The sequence below is a fragment of the Perca fluviatilis genome, chromosome 18, assembly GCF_010015445.1.
Source record: "Perca fluviatilis chromosome 18, GENO_Pfluv_1.0, whole genome shotgun sequence".
NCBI lineage: Eukaryota > Metazoa > Chordata > Actinopteri > Perciformes > Percidae > Perca > Perca fluviatilis.
The window spans coordinates 34,357,187-34,373,930 of record NC_053129.1 but is presented as its reverse complement, the minus strand read 5'-3'; the positions used below and the strand labels follow the sequence as shown (position 1 = coordinate 34,373,930).

The 16,744-nt window shown below is 40.7% G+C and overlaps 1 protein-coding gene across 9 annotated transcripts; it reads right to left on the bottom strand.

Annotated features, from left to right (window-relative positions):
* Positions 1-428: 428 nt before the first annotated feature.
* On the bottom strand, positions 429-16,049 carry LOC120546638 (NACHT, LRR and PYD domains-containing protein 2-like). Of its 9 annotated transcripts, none has more exons than XM_039781725.1 (10): positions 15,831-16,049; positions 14,280-14,384; positions 12,356-12,484; positions 11,965-12,069; positions 11,344-11,450; positions 5,161-7,510; positions 4,249-4,422; positions 3,282-3,458; positions 2,214-2,387; positions 429-1,047 (listed from the first exon to the last, which is right to left on the bottom strand). In XM_039781725.1, exons 1-10 carry the CDS (start codon positions 15,914-15,916, stop codon positions 1,038-1,040), a joined length of 3,417 nt encoding a protein of 1,138 aa, XP_039637659.1. In that variant the 5' UTR covers positions 15,917-16,049; the 3' UTR covers positions 429-1,037. The 9 variants fall into 9 exon arrangements, with proteins under 9 accessions (XP_039637659.1, XP_039637660.1, XP_039637656.1 ...); XM_039781726.1 differs by having other exon boundaries at positions 14,280-14,357; positions 15,891-16,049; XM_039781722.1 differs by lacking the exons at positions 14,280-14,384; positions 15,831-16,049 and having other exon boundaries at positions 5,161-5,791; positions 5,912-7,510; positions 12,356-13,806.
* Between the last annotated feature and the right edge of the window lie 695 nt (positions 16,050-16,744).

The window sequence follows — 16,744 nt, the reverse complement described above, 5'->3', positions numbered from 1 at the left end:
GCAGCAGAAAGCAAGACAGTAACATATAAAATGTACATTTAAATGTGTTAAAGGTACCCTGCCACACGTATTTCATGACTTTGTGGTAATGTCTGAAGTTCTACCATGGACTAACATTTTTTGTGGAAAAAATGCCTTGGTTACCTTGTTTCAAGCCATTCTAGCGTGGTATAGAAAGCCTGCAGGAAGACTCCGCTCGATTTCTGACAGTTCTCATTAATATTCAACAAGCTAAGCTGTTTGAATCTGATTGGCTAACAGCTAGCCAATGAGAGCCTGGCTGTCAGAATCCTTTACCCAGCACAACTGGGCGACCTCATGAATAGTAATGAGCTCAGGCAACATGTCAGACTGACCAGCTTTTGTGATTGGTCTGATTTCTCCTCTTATTACTGTTCAGAGGCTAGAGCTGACAGAGGAGGTAGCAGTTCATTTTCACATTCACAACATAACACAAACACATATGGACCTAACATATTTAAAAAAATGCAAGTAAAAACGGTTTTGTATGGCAGGGCACCTTTAATCTACAGCAAGGGTCTCCAACCTTTCTTCTTATAAGGGTTACTTCTAAATAACAAAAGTGGCCAAGAGCTACTTTATTTACATAACACACATAAGCTGAACGAAGCTACCGTTTGCTGAAATTGCAAAACCCAAAGCTTATAAAAAATCTTAACTTCACGTCAAGGTTCGTGTCTATTTTACACTTCTTTTAGCCCATATAGTTATAGCCACATCACTGAAAATATTCACATCACGGTCCAAGAAAAAATTCCACTTTACACGTCTATGGCCCACAAAGTTAGCGCCCTCACTTTTAATATCTGGTTCATTTTGTGTCTCAGTTTGTGAACCTATCCGCGAGTTACCGGTAGCTCGAGAGCTACTTGTTGGAGACGCCTGATCTACAGTTATGTTGTCATAGAACAAAAAATCTCTCCCAGTTCAGATTATCTGTATGGATAAAAGACACAACAAATAAAACGCAGGTGGAGGAGAAAGTGGAGACGCTGAGCAGCAGCAAAGCAGTCCAGTCACTGCCACCTGATGAATAGAATAGATCTTTTTTGTAATTTTTCAACAACGAAACACAGTCTAGCAGCTCTCAACATGGCACAGACAAACAGAAATATTAAATTTAAATAGTAAAATAGAAAATAACAACAAAATAGAAAATTTAAATAGTAAAATATAACAATCAAGATAAATAAACACGATGAGGTTGCACTATGTACATAACGTTATTGTTATAGAAGAAGAAAACAGAAGAGATAAACCCCTTTGTCTTTTGTTTTTCATGTTCGAAATACATTTCAATCAATCAATCAATAAATAAATCAATCAATAAATCTAGTTAAAGGTTAAAGGTCCTATGACATTCTGCTTTTTGGATGCTTTTATATAGGCCTTAGTTGTCCCCTAATACTGTATCTGAAGTCTCTTTTATATAGACCTTAGTTGTCCCCTAATACTGTATCTGAAGTCTCTTTTATATAGACCTTAGTGGTCCCCTAATACTGTATCTGAAGTCTCTTTTATATAGGCCTTAGTTGTCCCCTAATACTGTATCTGAAGTGTCTTTTAAATAGGCCTTAGTAGTCCCCTAATACTGTATCTGAAGTCTCTTTTATATAGACCTTAGTGGTCCCCTAATACTGTATCTGAAGTCTCTTTTATATAGACCTTAGTGGTCCCCTAATACTGTATCTGAAGTCTCTTTTATATAGACCTTAGTGGTCCCCTAATACTGTATCTGAAGTCTCTTTTATATAGACCTTAGTGGTCCCCTAAGATGGAGGGTGGGGGTGTGGCCTTGACCAACTGCCATGCTTTGCTTGTATGCAAGCCATGATGTCTCTCTCTCTCTTTCTCATGGGCGGGCCAAATTCTCTGGGCGAGCAAAGCAGAGAAAGGGGAGGTAACCTTTCCCCTTATGACCTCATAAGGAGAAGATTCCAGATCGGCCCATCTGAGCTTTCATTTTCTCAAAGGCAGAGCAGGATACCCAGGGCTCGGTTTACACCTATCACCATTTCTAGCCACTGGGGGACCATAGGCAGGCTGGGGGAACTCATATTAATGTTAAAAAACCTCATCAAGTGAAATTTTCATGCCATGGGACCTTTAATAGGAAATACTGGATCTTTGTTTTGATACTGTTTAGGTCAATACTGCTGAAACCAGCATGGATGGAATCCAACTCTACTTACAGCAAAGTCTCCAAACTACAGAGTGGATTCTCCTTCAGCTCACACAGCAGCTTCATGTCTGAATCCTGCAGGTTGTTTCCTCTCAGGTCCAGCTCTCTCAGATGGGAGGGGTTGGACTTCAGAGCTGAGGCCAGAGAAGCGCAGTTCATCTCTGACAAACTGCACCAACTTAATCTGAATAGAGAAGAAATTATTTTGATAAAAATCTATTTCTAATCCAATCACATTTGTTCAGGTTTTAAATACATAGCTCAACTTCACAAGGGTTTCTTGCAGCATGGTATAGCGGAGGTCTTTGCAAAGCAGCTCATGTCAGACAAATTAAATTAATAATTACTTGGCAAAAAAGAACATGTGCACAACAAATGTTTAAGTCAGTAGTTAGCAAAATGTTTTCATCCGGGTCTCTCTTTTAGATTTTTACTTAGTGACTAAATAAAAAAATATGTAAAATGGAAATTAAGGGGATAAAAACATTAATAACATAAAATTGTAATGAGACAAAACAAAATAGTTCTACATAATTCTTGTAAAAGTTCAACTTTAGTTTTGTTACTTTTTATTTAATGTCTATCAGTTTAAGAGACTTAATATATATTCCTTGAATTCACATAAAAAAATGAATTTAGGGGTAACATTTGTTGTTTTGCATTTATGCAAGTAAAAGTTGTCAAATAAAACCAATAAGTTTACTATTTTTAAATTAAATTTGGATATTATGATTAGTTTTATACTAATAATATATAATCCATAATTTGAGTCCAAAAAGTAATTGAACGTATACAATAGTAGATATTTTAGTAAAGTAAATTTGTTTTAGATTCTGGTTCATCATTGCAAAACCTGCATTTGTTTTCAATATTTAAGAATTTAGAGAAACTTAAGTGAACTTAATTGTATCAAAACGTGAGTTTTGTGTATTATTACATCCCTAAAATGTAGTCATTAAAACATACATACACCTACCAGTAAAATAAGTTCCTGTATGACAGTGTGGAGTGTGTCAGTGGCTCTATTGGCATTGAATGACACCAAAAGAATACCTAACTACTCCAACCCTTTACTGACCTCAGAGTTTCCAGTCCACAGTTTGGACTCTCCAGGAAATCACACAGCAGCTTTACTCCTGAATCCTGCAGCTTGTGACTGTAGCTCAGGTCCAGCGCTCTCAGATGGGAGGGGTTGGACTTCAAAGCTGAGACCAGAGAATTACAGCTGATCTCTGACAACCTGCAGACACTCAATCTGTAAGAAAATACATGTTGTATTCAACAATACATTTACCAAAAGATCCATCATTCATAAGTTAACATTACTGGGTCCTAATCAATTAGTTTTTGAGTAGAATCACCATTTAGCACCTATTCACATCAGCAGTACATGCAAATAACATTAGTCTTGTGTAGAGATTCATCTGGAAGGGCTTTGAAACTAAACTTGCCATTCAAATACCATTTTCTTGTTTCTGCTAGCCATCCACAATGTTACTGCTGCATAGCTTTCTGATTTCACAGACTACGGAGCAGCCTAAGGCCAAAATAACATATAACAGTATATACTAATATATAGTATATCAGAAAAATGAAACCAACATGGAAGTGCTAAAAACAGCAGTTCCGCGAATGGCAACTTCAGGCTAGCTCTGAAAGTGAGTCAATGCCCATGGACCCCATGTTAAAATGCCCAAACTACACACTTTTTCTGAAGTAAGACTTTACCTCTTTGTGCAGTAGGCTTCATCCAGCCAGTCTCTGCTCCGTCCACACTCCACCTCTTTGCCAATTTTTTAAGTTAGCCAGGAGTTAGACAGTGCCAGGCAATGCTAGGATGGCGGAGACGCCCAAATAAAGCTCTTCAGAAGCCCGTGAGTGACGTCACAGGAACCACATCCATATTTTATACTATGACACACACACACACACACACACACACACACACACACACACACACACACACACACACACACACACACACACACACACACACACACACACACACACAAAGCTAGACAGAACAAGACAAACAGAGAACTGACCCCAGAGTTTCCAGTCTACAGTTTGGATTTTCCAGTCCAGCAGACAGCAGCTTCATTCCTGAATCGTGCAGACGGTTGTTGCTCAGGTCCAGCTCTTTAAGATGGGAGGGATCGAACTTAAGAGCAGAGGCCACAACTTCAAAGTGAGTGTCTGACAGCTCACAGTTATGAAGTCTGTGAATACAGATAAATGTAAAATATGTTACCACAGTTCATTAACACATACTACCAACAATATTATGATACTAAGTTAATAGAATATCAACAAGGTTGTTCCTCCATTTTTGATTCAACAACATCAAGACATCTAGACTAGGTAAACCTAGCCCGATCTGCTGGGGGTTTGATTTCTCCCTGCAGCTCAGGCTGGAAACCTGTACGTTTATCTATCCTGCTTCCGTTACAAATTTGCAGGAACCAATCACAAACTTAAAGCTTATCCACCTGGCAGCACTCCATGGCAACAACCCGTTGATGCTGCTGTCGCTGCTACGTCACCTTGATCGTTGGTCTGATTGATTGAAGGACTATCCAGTTGCGTACAGAGTCATTTGAACTATGTGGGTTGATTACTCCTCTTGTGCAGAGAAAATATAGAGCAGACTCCCCAGACTAATGTTCAATCTTAAAAGACTGAGCTTGGTCTGGTGATAGCCAGACTAGAAGATATCAGGAGAATCTAAACGGCAATAGGCTTTCATGGCATAGCATCACATGAGTTTGTTGCGCAAGTTGAAACATTTTTTTCATATTCTCGAATATACATACAATTTGAGTTGCCCAGCGCAAATTTGCATCTATGCATTGACTTTGAATGTAACAGCGTCAGGTCTAACGTTTGCTATGTGTTTGGTGTGATCACACTATAATTCTACATTGATTCATTTTGTCAATAACAATGCATGCACTCACACAGCTTTTCTGCAGTTCCTCACAGCTGGGATCAGTCTCAGTTGTCCCTCCTCTGATGTGTTGTACTTCCTTAGGTCCAACTCATCCAGAACCTCCCCTGACATCTGCAGCATGTAGGCCAAAGCTGAGCAGTGGATCCCAGAGAGTTCCTTCTGTGATCTGCTCCCTGACTTCAGGAACTCTTGAATCTCCTGATGTATTGTTTGGTCGTTCATCTCCAACAAACAGTGGAAGATGTTCATGCTTCTGTCAGGGGAGATTACATTGTCCATGTTCATCTTCTTCAGGTTGTTGATGGCTGTTTGGATGATTTCTAGTCTGTTGTCCGACTGACCCAGCAGGCCTCCTAAGAGTCTCTGGTTGGACTCAAGAGTCAGGCCATGAAGGAACCGAACAAACAGGTCCAGGTGGCCATTTTTACTTTTCAGGGATTTTTCTGTGGCTCTCTTCAGGAAGTCATCCAGAGTTGAGACAGTGTATGTATAATATTCACGATCATCTTGATCGTGATCATTGTATCGATCATCGTATGGATCATCGTCCCAATCATGTTGGTCGTTACTATTGTCACTATCATCTTGGTCGTTACTATTGTCACTATCATCTTGGGGCTGATCATAGTCTAGATCATCTTGGTCGTAATTATCGTCTTGATCATTGTCCCAATCATGTTGGTCGTTACTATTGTCACTATCATCTTGGTCGTTACTATTGTCACTATCATCTTGGGGCTGATCATAGTCTAGATCATCATCTTGGTCATCTTGGTCGTAATTATCGTCTAGAACATCGTCCCAGTCATCTTGGTCATTACTATTGTCACTATCATCTTGGTCGTTACTATTGTCACTATCATCTTGGGGCTGATCATAGTCTAGAACATCGTCCCAGTCATCTTGGTCATTACTATTGTCACTATCATCTTGGTCGTTACTATTGTCACTATCATCTTGGGGCTGATCATAGTCTAGATCATCATCTTGATCATCATGTTCACGGTTATGATGCTGTTTCGGGGATAATTTAGTCTTTCTTTCCCCCAGGAAAGGGCCCAGTACCTGTGCCTTTCTGTTGGTGTAACAGTGGAAAATGTAGACTGCCGCCAGAAACTCCTGAATGCTCAGATGAATGAAGCTGTAGACTTTTTTTTCCCCGAAGATCACACTCTCTGTTTTAAAGATCTCTGTACAAACTCCTGAGTACAGCGAGGCCTCTGTGACATCCAGACCACAGCGCTCCAGGTCTTCTTGGTAGAACATGATGTTTCCTTTCTCCAGCTGTTCAAACGCCAGCCTCCCCAGCTTCAGAAGAACTCCCTTGTCAGCCTCTGTCAGCCCCTGTGGACTCGTCTCTTGTCCCTCAGCATACTTCTGCTTCTTCCTCTTTGTCTGAACCAGCAGGAAGTGTGAGTACATGTCAGTCAGGGTCTTAGGCAGCTCTCCTTTCTGGTCTGTAATCAACATGTGGTCCAGAACTGTAGCAGTGATCCAGCAGAAGACTGGGATCAGACACATGATGTGGATGCTCCTGGATGTCTTGATGTGGGAGATGATTCTGCTGGACAGCTCTTCATCACTGACTCTCTTCCTGAAGTACTCCTCCTTCTGGTCGTCAGTGAAGCCTTGTACTTCTGTTACCCTGTCAACACACGCAGGAGGGATCTGATTGGCTGCTGCAGGTCGGGAAGTTATCCAGACAAGAGCCGAGGGAAGCAGCTTCCCCTGGATGACGTTTGTCAAAAGCACGTTGACCGATGACTTCTGTGTGACATCAGACACAACCTCCTCCATGTTCTGAAAATCCATTGAAAGTCTGCTTTCATCCAGGCCGTCAAAGATAAAGAGAACTTTAGAGCCAGCGAGCTGCTCTGCTGTGACCTTCTGTAATGCTGGATGGAAAACATGGAGGAGCTCCAGAAGACTGTACTGCTCATCCTTGACCAAGTTTAGCTCCCTAAATGCAAGAGGAATCACCAGACAGATATCTTGGTTTTCCAAACCCTCGGCCCAGTCCAGACAGAACTTCTGCACCAAGAAGGTTTTTCCAACGCCAGCGACGCCGCACGTCAGAACGACTCTGATGTGTTTCTGTTGGCCAGGTAAGGCTTTAAAGATGTCGTGGCACTTGATTGGAGCATCATGGAGGATCTTAATCATGGAATTTATTTCAAGCTGCCAAACCTCGTGTTGGGTGTTAACCTCTTCACTCTGTCCCTCTGATATGTACATCGTGACGTAGACCTTCTTGAGGTGGGTTTTACTTCCTGTTTCATTAGTTCCTTCAGCCACACGTTCAAATCTGCTTTTCAGACTGATTTTTTGTTCAACTGACCCCTCATGCTGAACACGATCTGTTGGACGAGAAGGAAAAATGTGAGACCAAAAGAATTTTTTTTTGAGAATCTGATGATTACGTTTTAGGGCAGACTGAATTCAAGTCACAAAAAACATAGGATTTTAAATGCTATATTTGTACAAATCTTTAATATCTATCATAGAATAGATCTTTATTGTCATTGTTTTCAACAATGAAACACAGTTTAGCAACTCTCAATATGACAGTTAAATCACAAACAAACTGTTGAGGGTAGATGCAACAGAATGGTCGTGAGCAGATGTAGACACTCAGACGGAATCAAAAGTGGTGTCAAAAAGGATGGGATTTTATTATACTTGTCCCAAATTAAGGCCCATAGGCAAAATAATCAATTAACAAAACCAAAATTAAAAAAAAAAGAAAAAGGGGAAAAAAAAATACTTCCACAAAAATAAAATAAATTGACATGAGAGTCAAAACTTATTAAACAATACAAAGTTACAGCTGTATACAAGTTTGACGTTTTTGCACTAGTCACCAGAGCCTTCACAGACTGACGTCCTTCCTTCTCTAGCTCTCCCGAGCAACTGAAACTGACAGTCTATATAGGCCTGTAGCGCACGCCTGGAATTGGAAGATACCAACCCCAAATAAAATACAGGGGTGGCTAAGGCGAACAGACAATAAAAGCTACAATCAGCCAAAATTAACAGATCTAGTAGGCTAGAAATGTACCGAAGATTTATACCTGACTCACCAAAACATTTCACTAAGCCACCAAAGACTTTGACAGACAAAATAAATAATTACTCAAAATTACAATCATTTCCTGTTACCCCGGATGTAATAACGTCATTTAAACTCGCCGATCGCGGCAAACTTTCCTTTAACAACAACAGAGCAGACGCCGGTAAGCCACCAAGACTACAAGTTATCCTGTTACCTTTTAAACTAAATAAACAGCAAATTAACATAGACGTAAGTGTTGTGTGATTATTATAAATGATGATGTTTGTGACAAACAGTATGGTTTTAAACAGAATATGATGTATTGATAAATATAGCTAGGCTATAGCCTAGAAATCACCGCAGTATTAGCTGTAAATATGTGCACAAGAACGCTACGGGATTACTGTGTGGAATCAAATGAATGGCAAGTTTAACAGATGATTTGAAACGGAGCATATAATACGTAACAGAGCATATTGACATGCTAACAAAACATACCCAGGCAACATTTAAACTCAGTCTTTGTGAGCTAAACTAGGTAGCGCATCGCTACCGTGACGGCAGCTATGCGCCCCGTCACACAAACATATATAAAATGTAAATAGTAAAATATAACAATCAAGATAAATAAACAAATAAATGAGGTGGCACTATATACACATAATATTATTGCACACAAGTCTTTATAGAGGGAGTAAATGGAGAGGAAGGTTTGTGCTTTTGACTGCCTGGGGGGAGAAAGAGGTTTTTCAGTCGGTTGGTTCTGGATCTAATTGTCCTGTATCTTTTTCCAGAGGGTAGGGGGGAGAACAGGTGATGTCCAGGGTGAGTGGGGTCCTTTATGATACAGCTGGCTTTCTTTTGGAGTCGGCCAGTGAATATGTCTCTGAGGGGGGGTAGTGTTGTCCCGATGACACGCTCTGCTGCCTTCACCACCTGCTGCAGGTCCTTCATGCACAACACCTGTGACCTTCAGTACTCACTGGATCGGTTTGCAGCTGATTGTTAAGCGGCTGGGATGAAGATTAGCACTTCTAAATCTAAGGACATGGTTTTCATCCAGAAAACGATGGAGTGCCAGGTAGGGAATTAGTCCTTACCCCGGAAGTGGAACGCGAAGGATAAAGACTAGTTTTCCAAGTGCAGTTCGTTTGGGTAGGTGTAAATGCAGCAAGTGTGAATGCAGCAATTGCACTCAGATGTGCCCTTAAGCAGACCAAACAAGCACACTGACACACTGACATTTTGGTTCGCTTAGATTTTTCTGTGTGAAACAAAACTAAACCAAGGGGAAATTGCTCCAAGTTTACAAACTCATCAACTGATTCGGACCAGAGCAAACCAACTACAGTTGTAAAAAAGCCCTCAGTCACCTGTAAGGAGCTCGGAGTAGAGCCGCTTCTCCTTTGTGTGGAAAGCAGCCAGCTAAGGTGGTCTGGGCATCTGGTAATGATGCCCCCTGGACACCTCCCTAGGAAGGTGTTCCAGGCACGTCTAGCTGGGAGGAGGCCTCGGGTAAGACCCAGGACTAAGTGGATAGACTCTTTCTCCACCCTGGCCTGGGAACACCCAAGGAATGCTCAAGGAAAGGGAAGTTGGGGGTCCCCTGCTGAAGCTGCTGCCCCTGTGACCCGAGCCCAGATAAGCGGATGATCATGGTTAGATGGTGCACAAAACAACAAATAAACCAAGAAGAATCATTTTTTTCACACATTGTAAAAAAGCCCCTGCCCCTTTGCATGCATTCCCATTATGTATCCACTGTGCCTGATCACGTGCTCTGCACGTGCACTCTGTGTGCCCACACTGACAATACCCCTGAACGCAGCAGCGAATGAGAAGCACGGAGGAGCAGACATCAGCTGGACTTAACTTTAGACTCCAGCGATTTCTGATGGACCGTTTCTTATAATGATTTATATAGGTTACACGAAGGCCTTTGTGTTTGCTAATATTTAATTGATAGCTCATTGCATTCTAGTTATTATTGTTAGCCATTAATATTACTCTTTACTATTTTTCACGTATCTGTACTTTACTTAAGTAGAATCAATAGTGCATACTTTTGACTTTTACTTTGTTACATTTTGCAGCAATTATCTATACTTTCTACTCCACTACATTTATACAACGTTCCGTTACATTCTCCGATCAGTTTTCCCGCTGATCCTTCATCGGCTTCCAAGCCGGCTCCGGTGCTCCAGAGCCCGGGCGCAGCGCCGCTGACCCTCGGTAATACAGCCTCCGGTAAAAGTGAAAATGAAAATGTTTGTTTTTTATTATTCCCGTTTTTAAATCATAGTTGCCATCTATTTCTCCCCACAGCGTCGTTTACTTCTCCGCCAGTCTGTGTAAGACGCTTTCATATCTTATTTATTTGGCTGGACCCATTCACATCGCCTCCCCATTCCCGCTGCTTAACACACTTTATTTGCTTACGCTCCCATGGTCATAGAAAATAAAACAGTCTTAAAATAAATCCATGAATAAAACCAACCGCATTCCGATTCTAACGACATATTTCCGTTTTATGCTGCTTAGGATAGGAACTTCTTTTTAAAAGCCAGGCCTTGTTTGTGGTAGTGGACATATTTAGGCAAATACGATTAAGAGAATAACTCGTTATGCAAGTACTTTTAATACTTAAAGTACATTTAAAATCAGGTACTTTTTACTTTTACTTAAGTAGGGTTGTCATTGTGGTACTTCTACTTTTACTAAAGTAAATATGTGTCTGGTTATTTGTACTTTTACTTAAGTACTGAGATTCAGTACACCACTGCAATGTACAAGTCATCTGCGACTCCGACAACCATCTCAGCGCTTCCCAGGAGGTGAACGGAAAGCTTCATGTCCTTATATGGGAATTTGCGGGGGCGTTTTCTTATGCTAATTAGGAACAACTGGCACGCGCTTTCAATCACAAAGACGTGGGATTCATCAATCCTAAGAACACAGGTGCGAACAATTCTGCTGTTTAAGAACACGTCATGAATCCGACGTAGACTTTTCTTAGGGACTTTCTTAAGAACATATTTAAGAGAAAACTTAGGAAGATATTGGTGAATGAGGCCCATTGTTGCCACACCAATTAAACCATATTTACACATTCTCTCACACACACATATGATGACTTACTTTGTACAGTGCTGGTCTGACTGTCTGTCTGCAGTCCAGCTCTTGTTCTGGATCTGTTACCAGACAGCTGTTCAACCATGAAAACATGACTCTGTTTCCTTTTGTCTCTGTGGAGATGAACACATTTTTTAAACACATTACAGTAGTGGCAGGGAAACAACGACAAACTTCAAGCTAACAAGCTACAAGCTGAAAATGTCAAGTTTTTAAGAAAATGTGGATGGTGCAACAAGCCTGGCCTGCTTAATTCTTTTGGGGAATGATGGTAAAGATTTACAAAGAATATGTTTAGGGCATTTCCTCTCTAACTGGGACGTTTTGGGACATATTGGTGGGATTGCTGTGGACAAAGTACACACGGAGATACACTGGTAAGAGCCAATGAGGTTTAACCATGTATCCAGCTATTGTGTGAAAAGTTCAATAAATTTAATATTGTATGGGACATTTTATTTTGCAGAGTGCAAATGTTCAACCAAAACAAGTTCCTTCCTGAGACTATTTTGCAGAGCTTAGCGCAACCCAGAACCCAGAGCGTTTTTTCCTCCAGCCAGACCTTACGCCACAGTGCTGTGAAGATAGGTCTGGCAATGCTAGTTCACAACAAAAACAATCTCTTACTTTGTGTCTGAGGGTCTAGGTTCATCACTGAAGAATGGAGGTTCGTCTTTGGAAAAGTCACTTTTCATGGACAGAGCGCTGGACACTGGAAACTCTGCTCTCTGTCTGTGGGAACAACATGTTTTACACATATCATTAGTACTTAGCAAAAGAAGCATTTACATGATCTGTATCTCCATATGCATAGGATATAGACAGTACCAACAGGCCCTCACACCTAAACAAAATAGGTACATTTTCTAGTGATTCCCTAAAACGACAAATATGAACGTTGAAAGTATGAACTGTTATACGGCCCATGTTCAATGCATATTCTGCAACAAAACTAAAAGCTACGACTGCAAGGCAAATAGATAATTGGAGGTTTCTGGTCTTCTTTGGGTTAGCTTACACTAGAAACCGTTTTCCATAACTCTTTGTGTCTGAGGGTCCAGGTTCATTACTGAAGAATGGAGGTTCGTCTTTGGAAAAGTCACTCTTCATGGACAGAGCACTAGATAGTGGAGACTCTGCTCTCCGTCTGTGGAAACAAAACGTTTTAAGCCCCTGACACACCAACCTGACGGCTGACCATCGGCAGAAAAGGCAGTCGGACTGATCAGTCGGCTCCCCGAGGTCCAAAAAGTGCCTCAGAACACACCGAAGCGACGGCGTCTTGAGCGCACGTTCTGCACGTGCGCGAGACGTAATACGAAAAATGAAAACCAGAAATGACAACGCACCACGTGGGTCTGGGTTCTCCAGCCAATAGTAATTGCGGCTTGTTCGAAATACGATCTTGTATTTTACGAAAAATTGTTTCTGAAAGCATTTTAAGTGGGAAATAGGCCATACAGTTGCTGAATCTGTCTTCATTTCAGATCAACAAAGGTCAGTTTGGTGGAGTGAGTCCGACTGCCCGCCCTCCGACCCAGCAAGTCAGGTCGGCCAAAATGAAGGCAGACAGCTCCTCCGACGTACGACGGCACAGAACACACCGAACAGACTTGAGTCGCTCACTTCGCCAGACTGTCGACGGCTGATTATCGGCTTGGTGTGTCAGGGCCATTACACACATCATTAGAACTTAGGAGAGGTAGCAGTAACATAATCATGATTTGATAATACTTATAATCTTTATTTCTCCTTCTGCATATACATATATTGTACTAACACGGACTCATACTTAAACAACAAAACAGGTTGATTTCCAATGAGTCCCAAAACAACAAATATGAGCGATATGGTGCGTTCCATTTGTACTCGGAAGTTGAATTTCCAATTCCAAGTCAGAAACTTTAAATGGAACGCCCTCTGAGGTCAGATAACCTCACAGTACCCCGCGCAAAGGCAACCTCAAAATCCAACATGGCTGGGCCGTGCATCAACAGTAAAAGCTATTGTAATATACAGTTTATTAGCACTTCTGTCTTATTTGTGTCTCATTAAATCAGCTGTACACACAGTCCTGTCCAACTTTTATCTTTGGACGTTGTTACTCTGTTTGCACAAAAAACAGCCTAATGTATTGTTATCAACTGGTATTGCTAGCAGTGGCTAAGCTGGACAGAACAAAACTACACTGAAATTCCGACTTGTTTAATGAAACGCACTCAACTCGGGTGTGACGTCATTCCCAGCGCTGGCTTCGACGGACATGGAACACACTGTTAGATTTAATGCTGTAACACGCCCATGTTCAATGCATTTTCTCAAATAAAACTAAAAGTTACGAGCCAAGCCAGCAACTTTGCTTAATTTTTGCATAGCGCCCCTCTAAAACCACTTTAGTTGCACTTTACTTGAAGGTATCTACATAAGAGTGACATGACACTGTCACGTGTCATAAACATTATAAACAAGTCATAAACGTATTTGACATAACGCTACTTTTAGTAAGTGTCATTTGGTTTTTTTCATGACAATTTATGGTTAGGGTTGGGCGCTGCGAGGGGCACGGGCACAAGGGGACCACTGGTGTGTATAAAACACTTAAAAACCTCCTTAAGAAACCAAGTTGGGTTATATAAAAGCTGCTTGAAAGACAGCTAGATATTACAAGCAGGTTAAAAGAACCACTGGACAGGACAGACAGTGGGAGAATTAAACTTTCAATAAAACTTTAAATAAAAGGTCTCATCCACACCTGCCTTAGCCTCTCTCCTGGAGAGATAACAAAAGGGTTAGGGTTAGGGTTCCTGTGTCATGACAGTGTCATGTCACTCTTATGTAGATACCTTCAAGTAAAGGGTTACCATAACTTCTACTAGCTGGTGTCAGATAAGTCTCTACATGACTGAATCTTCTTCAGGTCAGTTTACAAAAGAAACTCTAACTTTGTGGTTGTTGGTCTAGGTTCATCACTGAAGAATGGAGGTTCCTCTTTGGAAAAGTCACTCTTCATGGACAGAGAGCTGGACACTGGAGACTCTACTCTCCGTCTGTGGAAACAACATGTTTCATACACATCATTAGTACTCTAGTACACAAGTACTATATATTTGTAAAACTCTACATAACTGAATTATCGTCCTTGTAAATATTTCTCTTTAGATCAGTGTTACTCATTGCACAGCTCGCGAGCCTCCTGCGGCTCCCCAAGCTTTAATTTGTGGCTTGCATGGCAGTAAACAATACAGTGATATGATCACGCAGTCAATACAGATATTTCATAAAAACATTAAAAACAAGTAGGGCTATAACATAACCCTAAGGGCCCTATTTTAACGATCTAAGCCCATGGCGTGAAGTGCCTGGTGCAGGTGTGTTTAGGGCGTGTCCAAATCCACTTTTGCTAGTTTACCAGCCATTTTCATATTATACCAACCTTTGCAGCATGCTGAGCCTTTTTTTGGTAAGGTTCCTAGGAAATCTCAGCCAGAGTAATTAATTGATAGTAATAATTATTATTTGCCCCAAAATAAGAACTATACAACAACATTTTTAATTTTTTGCAACTTTCACTGTCTATGTGAATCCCTAGGCAGAATTATCAGTAGTAGGCTACCATGAATAGGACAGGATGGGATCATAGAGACACAGCAAGTCCTGTTTTTCACCTTTTATGAGGCAAAAAAAAAAACTAGCTGGTAAAAAGTCACTGGCCACAGTGGCTGGTGGTCAAAAAAGTTAACTTCAGGCCCTGGACGTGGGCGCTGGAAGGTCTTAAACTAGTAAAGACATTTACGTCGGGCTTTGCGCCACACTGCGCCGGGTGCTAGATAGGGCCCTAAGTTTGCTCTTTAAAATAATTTATATTTTAAAAAAATACCCAAAACAGTGGCATTACAAGATGGAAATACAGACTATGCAAAAAAATTGCATATTGTATGTTCAGGGATGACAGATTGATAAGCAGACATGCTATTTATGACTGGAAGTAACTTTTGATACATTGTGGTAAAAGTGGCTCACCTATTGACTTTGTCCTATCAGTGTGGCTCTAATGAAATAAATAGTGAAGACCACTGCTTTAGATAGTTCCTCCTTTAGTGTCACTTTCATGTACTTTTTTCTGTTTTGTTTTATTCTCCTCTATTTAAATATTTGAATACATGTTCTGTGTGTGCAGTGTGTGGAGGAGGCTAAAACAGGATTTTATTGTGCAATAAACCGTGAACCAGATTATGTCTCGCGAAAAATAAGGTGTGGCAGATTTGGCAGCTACACCTGATACTTCAGTGTGTCAGAAACATTTCTAGTCAACATTTAGGTAAACGTATCAGTAAAGGGCTCTGATCGGGGTCAAAAACATTTGATTAGACATCCAGAGTGACTGACTAAAATAAAATCCTCATGAAATTATACAAGAACAGAGTTGTAGTGACTATCATAATTAAATAACAGATTCTTCCATGGATGAGTTTACAACAGAAACAGACTCTTACTTTGTGTCTGAAGGTCCTGGTTTTTTACTGAAGAATAGAGGTTCCTCTTTGGACAGAGAGTCCTTGTCTTCCTCCAAATCACTCATTTTACCGAATCTGGAATGTAAACAATCTAATAAATCGGATAAAATCAGCAGATTAAATCAAAGGGAAGAGTTCTTGCTTTCAGGCTGAGTGTTAACACTCACCCTGCCTGAGACTTCCTGGTATCCTCCTGCTCTGTCCTTCTTCTTCTTGTAAGATTCCGGCAGTGTAGACGCTGCTAAGCGTATTACTGCCCTCCACAGATCAAAAGTTTAACCTAGATTTTTTACATACAGTCCTGTATCATGCAGGAATTGAAGAACTGTCTTGCATGTCAGTTAATGTTCCTCACTGTGTGCAAACAAACAGAAATTGACAGAAAAAGCCTCAACTCCAAGCTGTGTCAGTTTTACAAACAATACTCTTCTTTTCTACACTATACTTTTTACATACCAGGAACACATGCTTCACTGTCTCGAGACTCCCACATTCACACAAGCCAGAAACAGAAAAAGCTTTCCTACAATGCACAAATAATAATTTAACCCACAATGCCCCAACCTCAATCTACACAGTTTAACAGAAACATATTTTCATAACTTTAGGTTATATAAAAAAGTGTCTACCCCTGACTTATTTTCCCCACCCTCTCTGCCATTCTTTTGTTACACCCTCTTTAATTCTTTCTCTCATTTCCACTCTTCCCAATGATAGATGGATATCTATCTTCTCTTCTTAGAGTCTCCTTTCAATGAGGTCCATATGCTCATTCCCCTTCAACCGAGCATTTTTTTAGATCAATTATTATTTTTTTTTTTTACATTTTTAACATACTGAACAGACAAATATAATTGAACAAAAACAAAAACCATCTCCCACTCCCCACCCTC

Excerpts from the sequence above, each read along its gene's own strand:
- LOC120546638 (XM_039781720.1), bottom strand. The coding sequence starts at position 12,819 with ATGAAGACAGATTCAGCAACTGTATGGCCTATTTCCCACTTAAAATGC. Across the intron at positions 11,451-11,964 it reads CCTAGACCCTCAGACACAAA|AGACAAAAGGAAACAGAGTC; the intron begins GTAAGAGATTGT and ends TCATCTCCACAG. Across the intron at positions 7,511-11,343 it reads TCAGACCAGCACTGTACAAA|ATCGTGTTCAGCATGAGGGG; the intron begins GTAAGTCATCAT and ends CTCGTCCAACAG.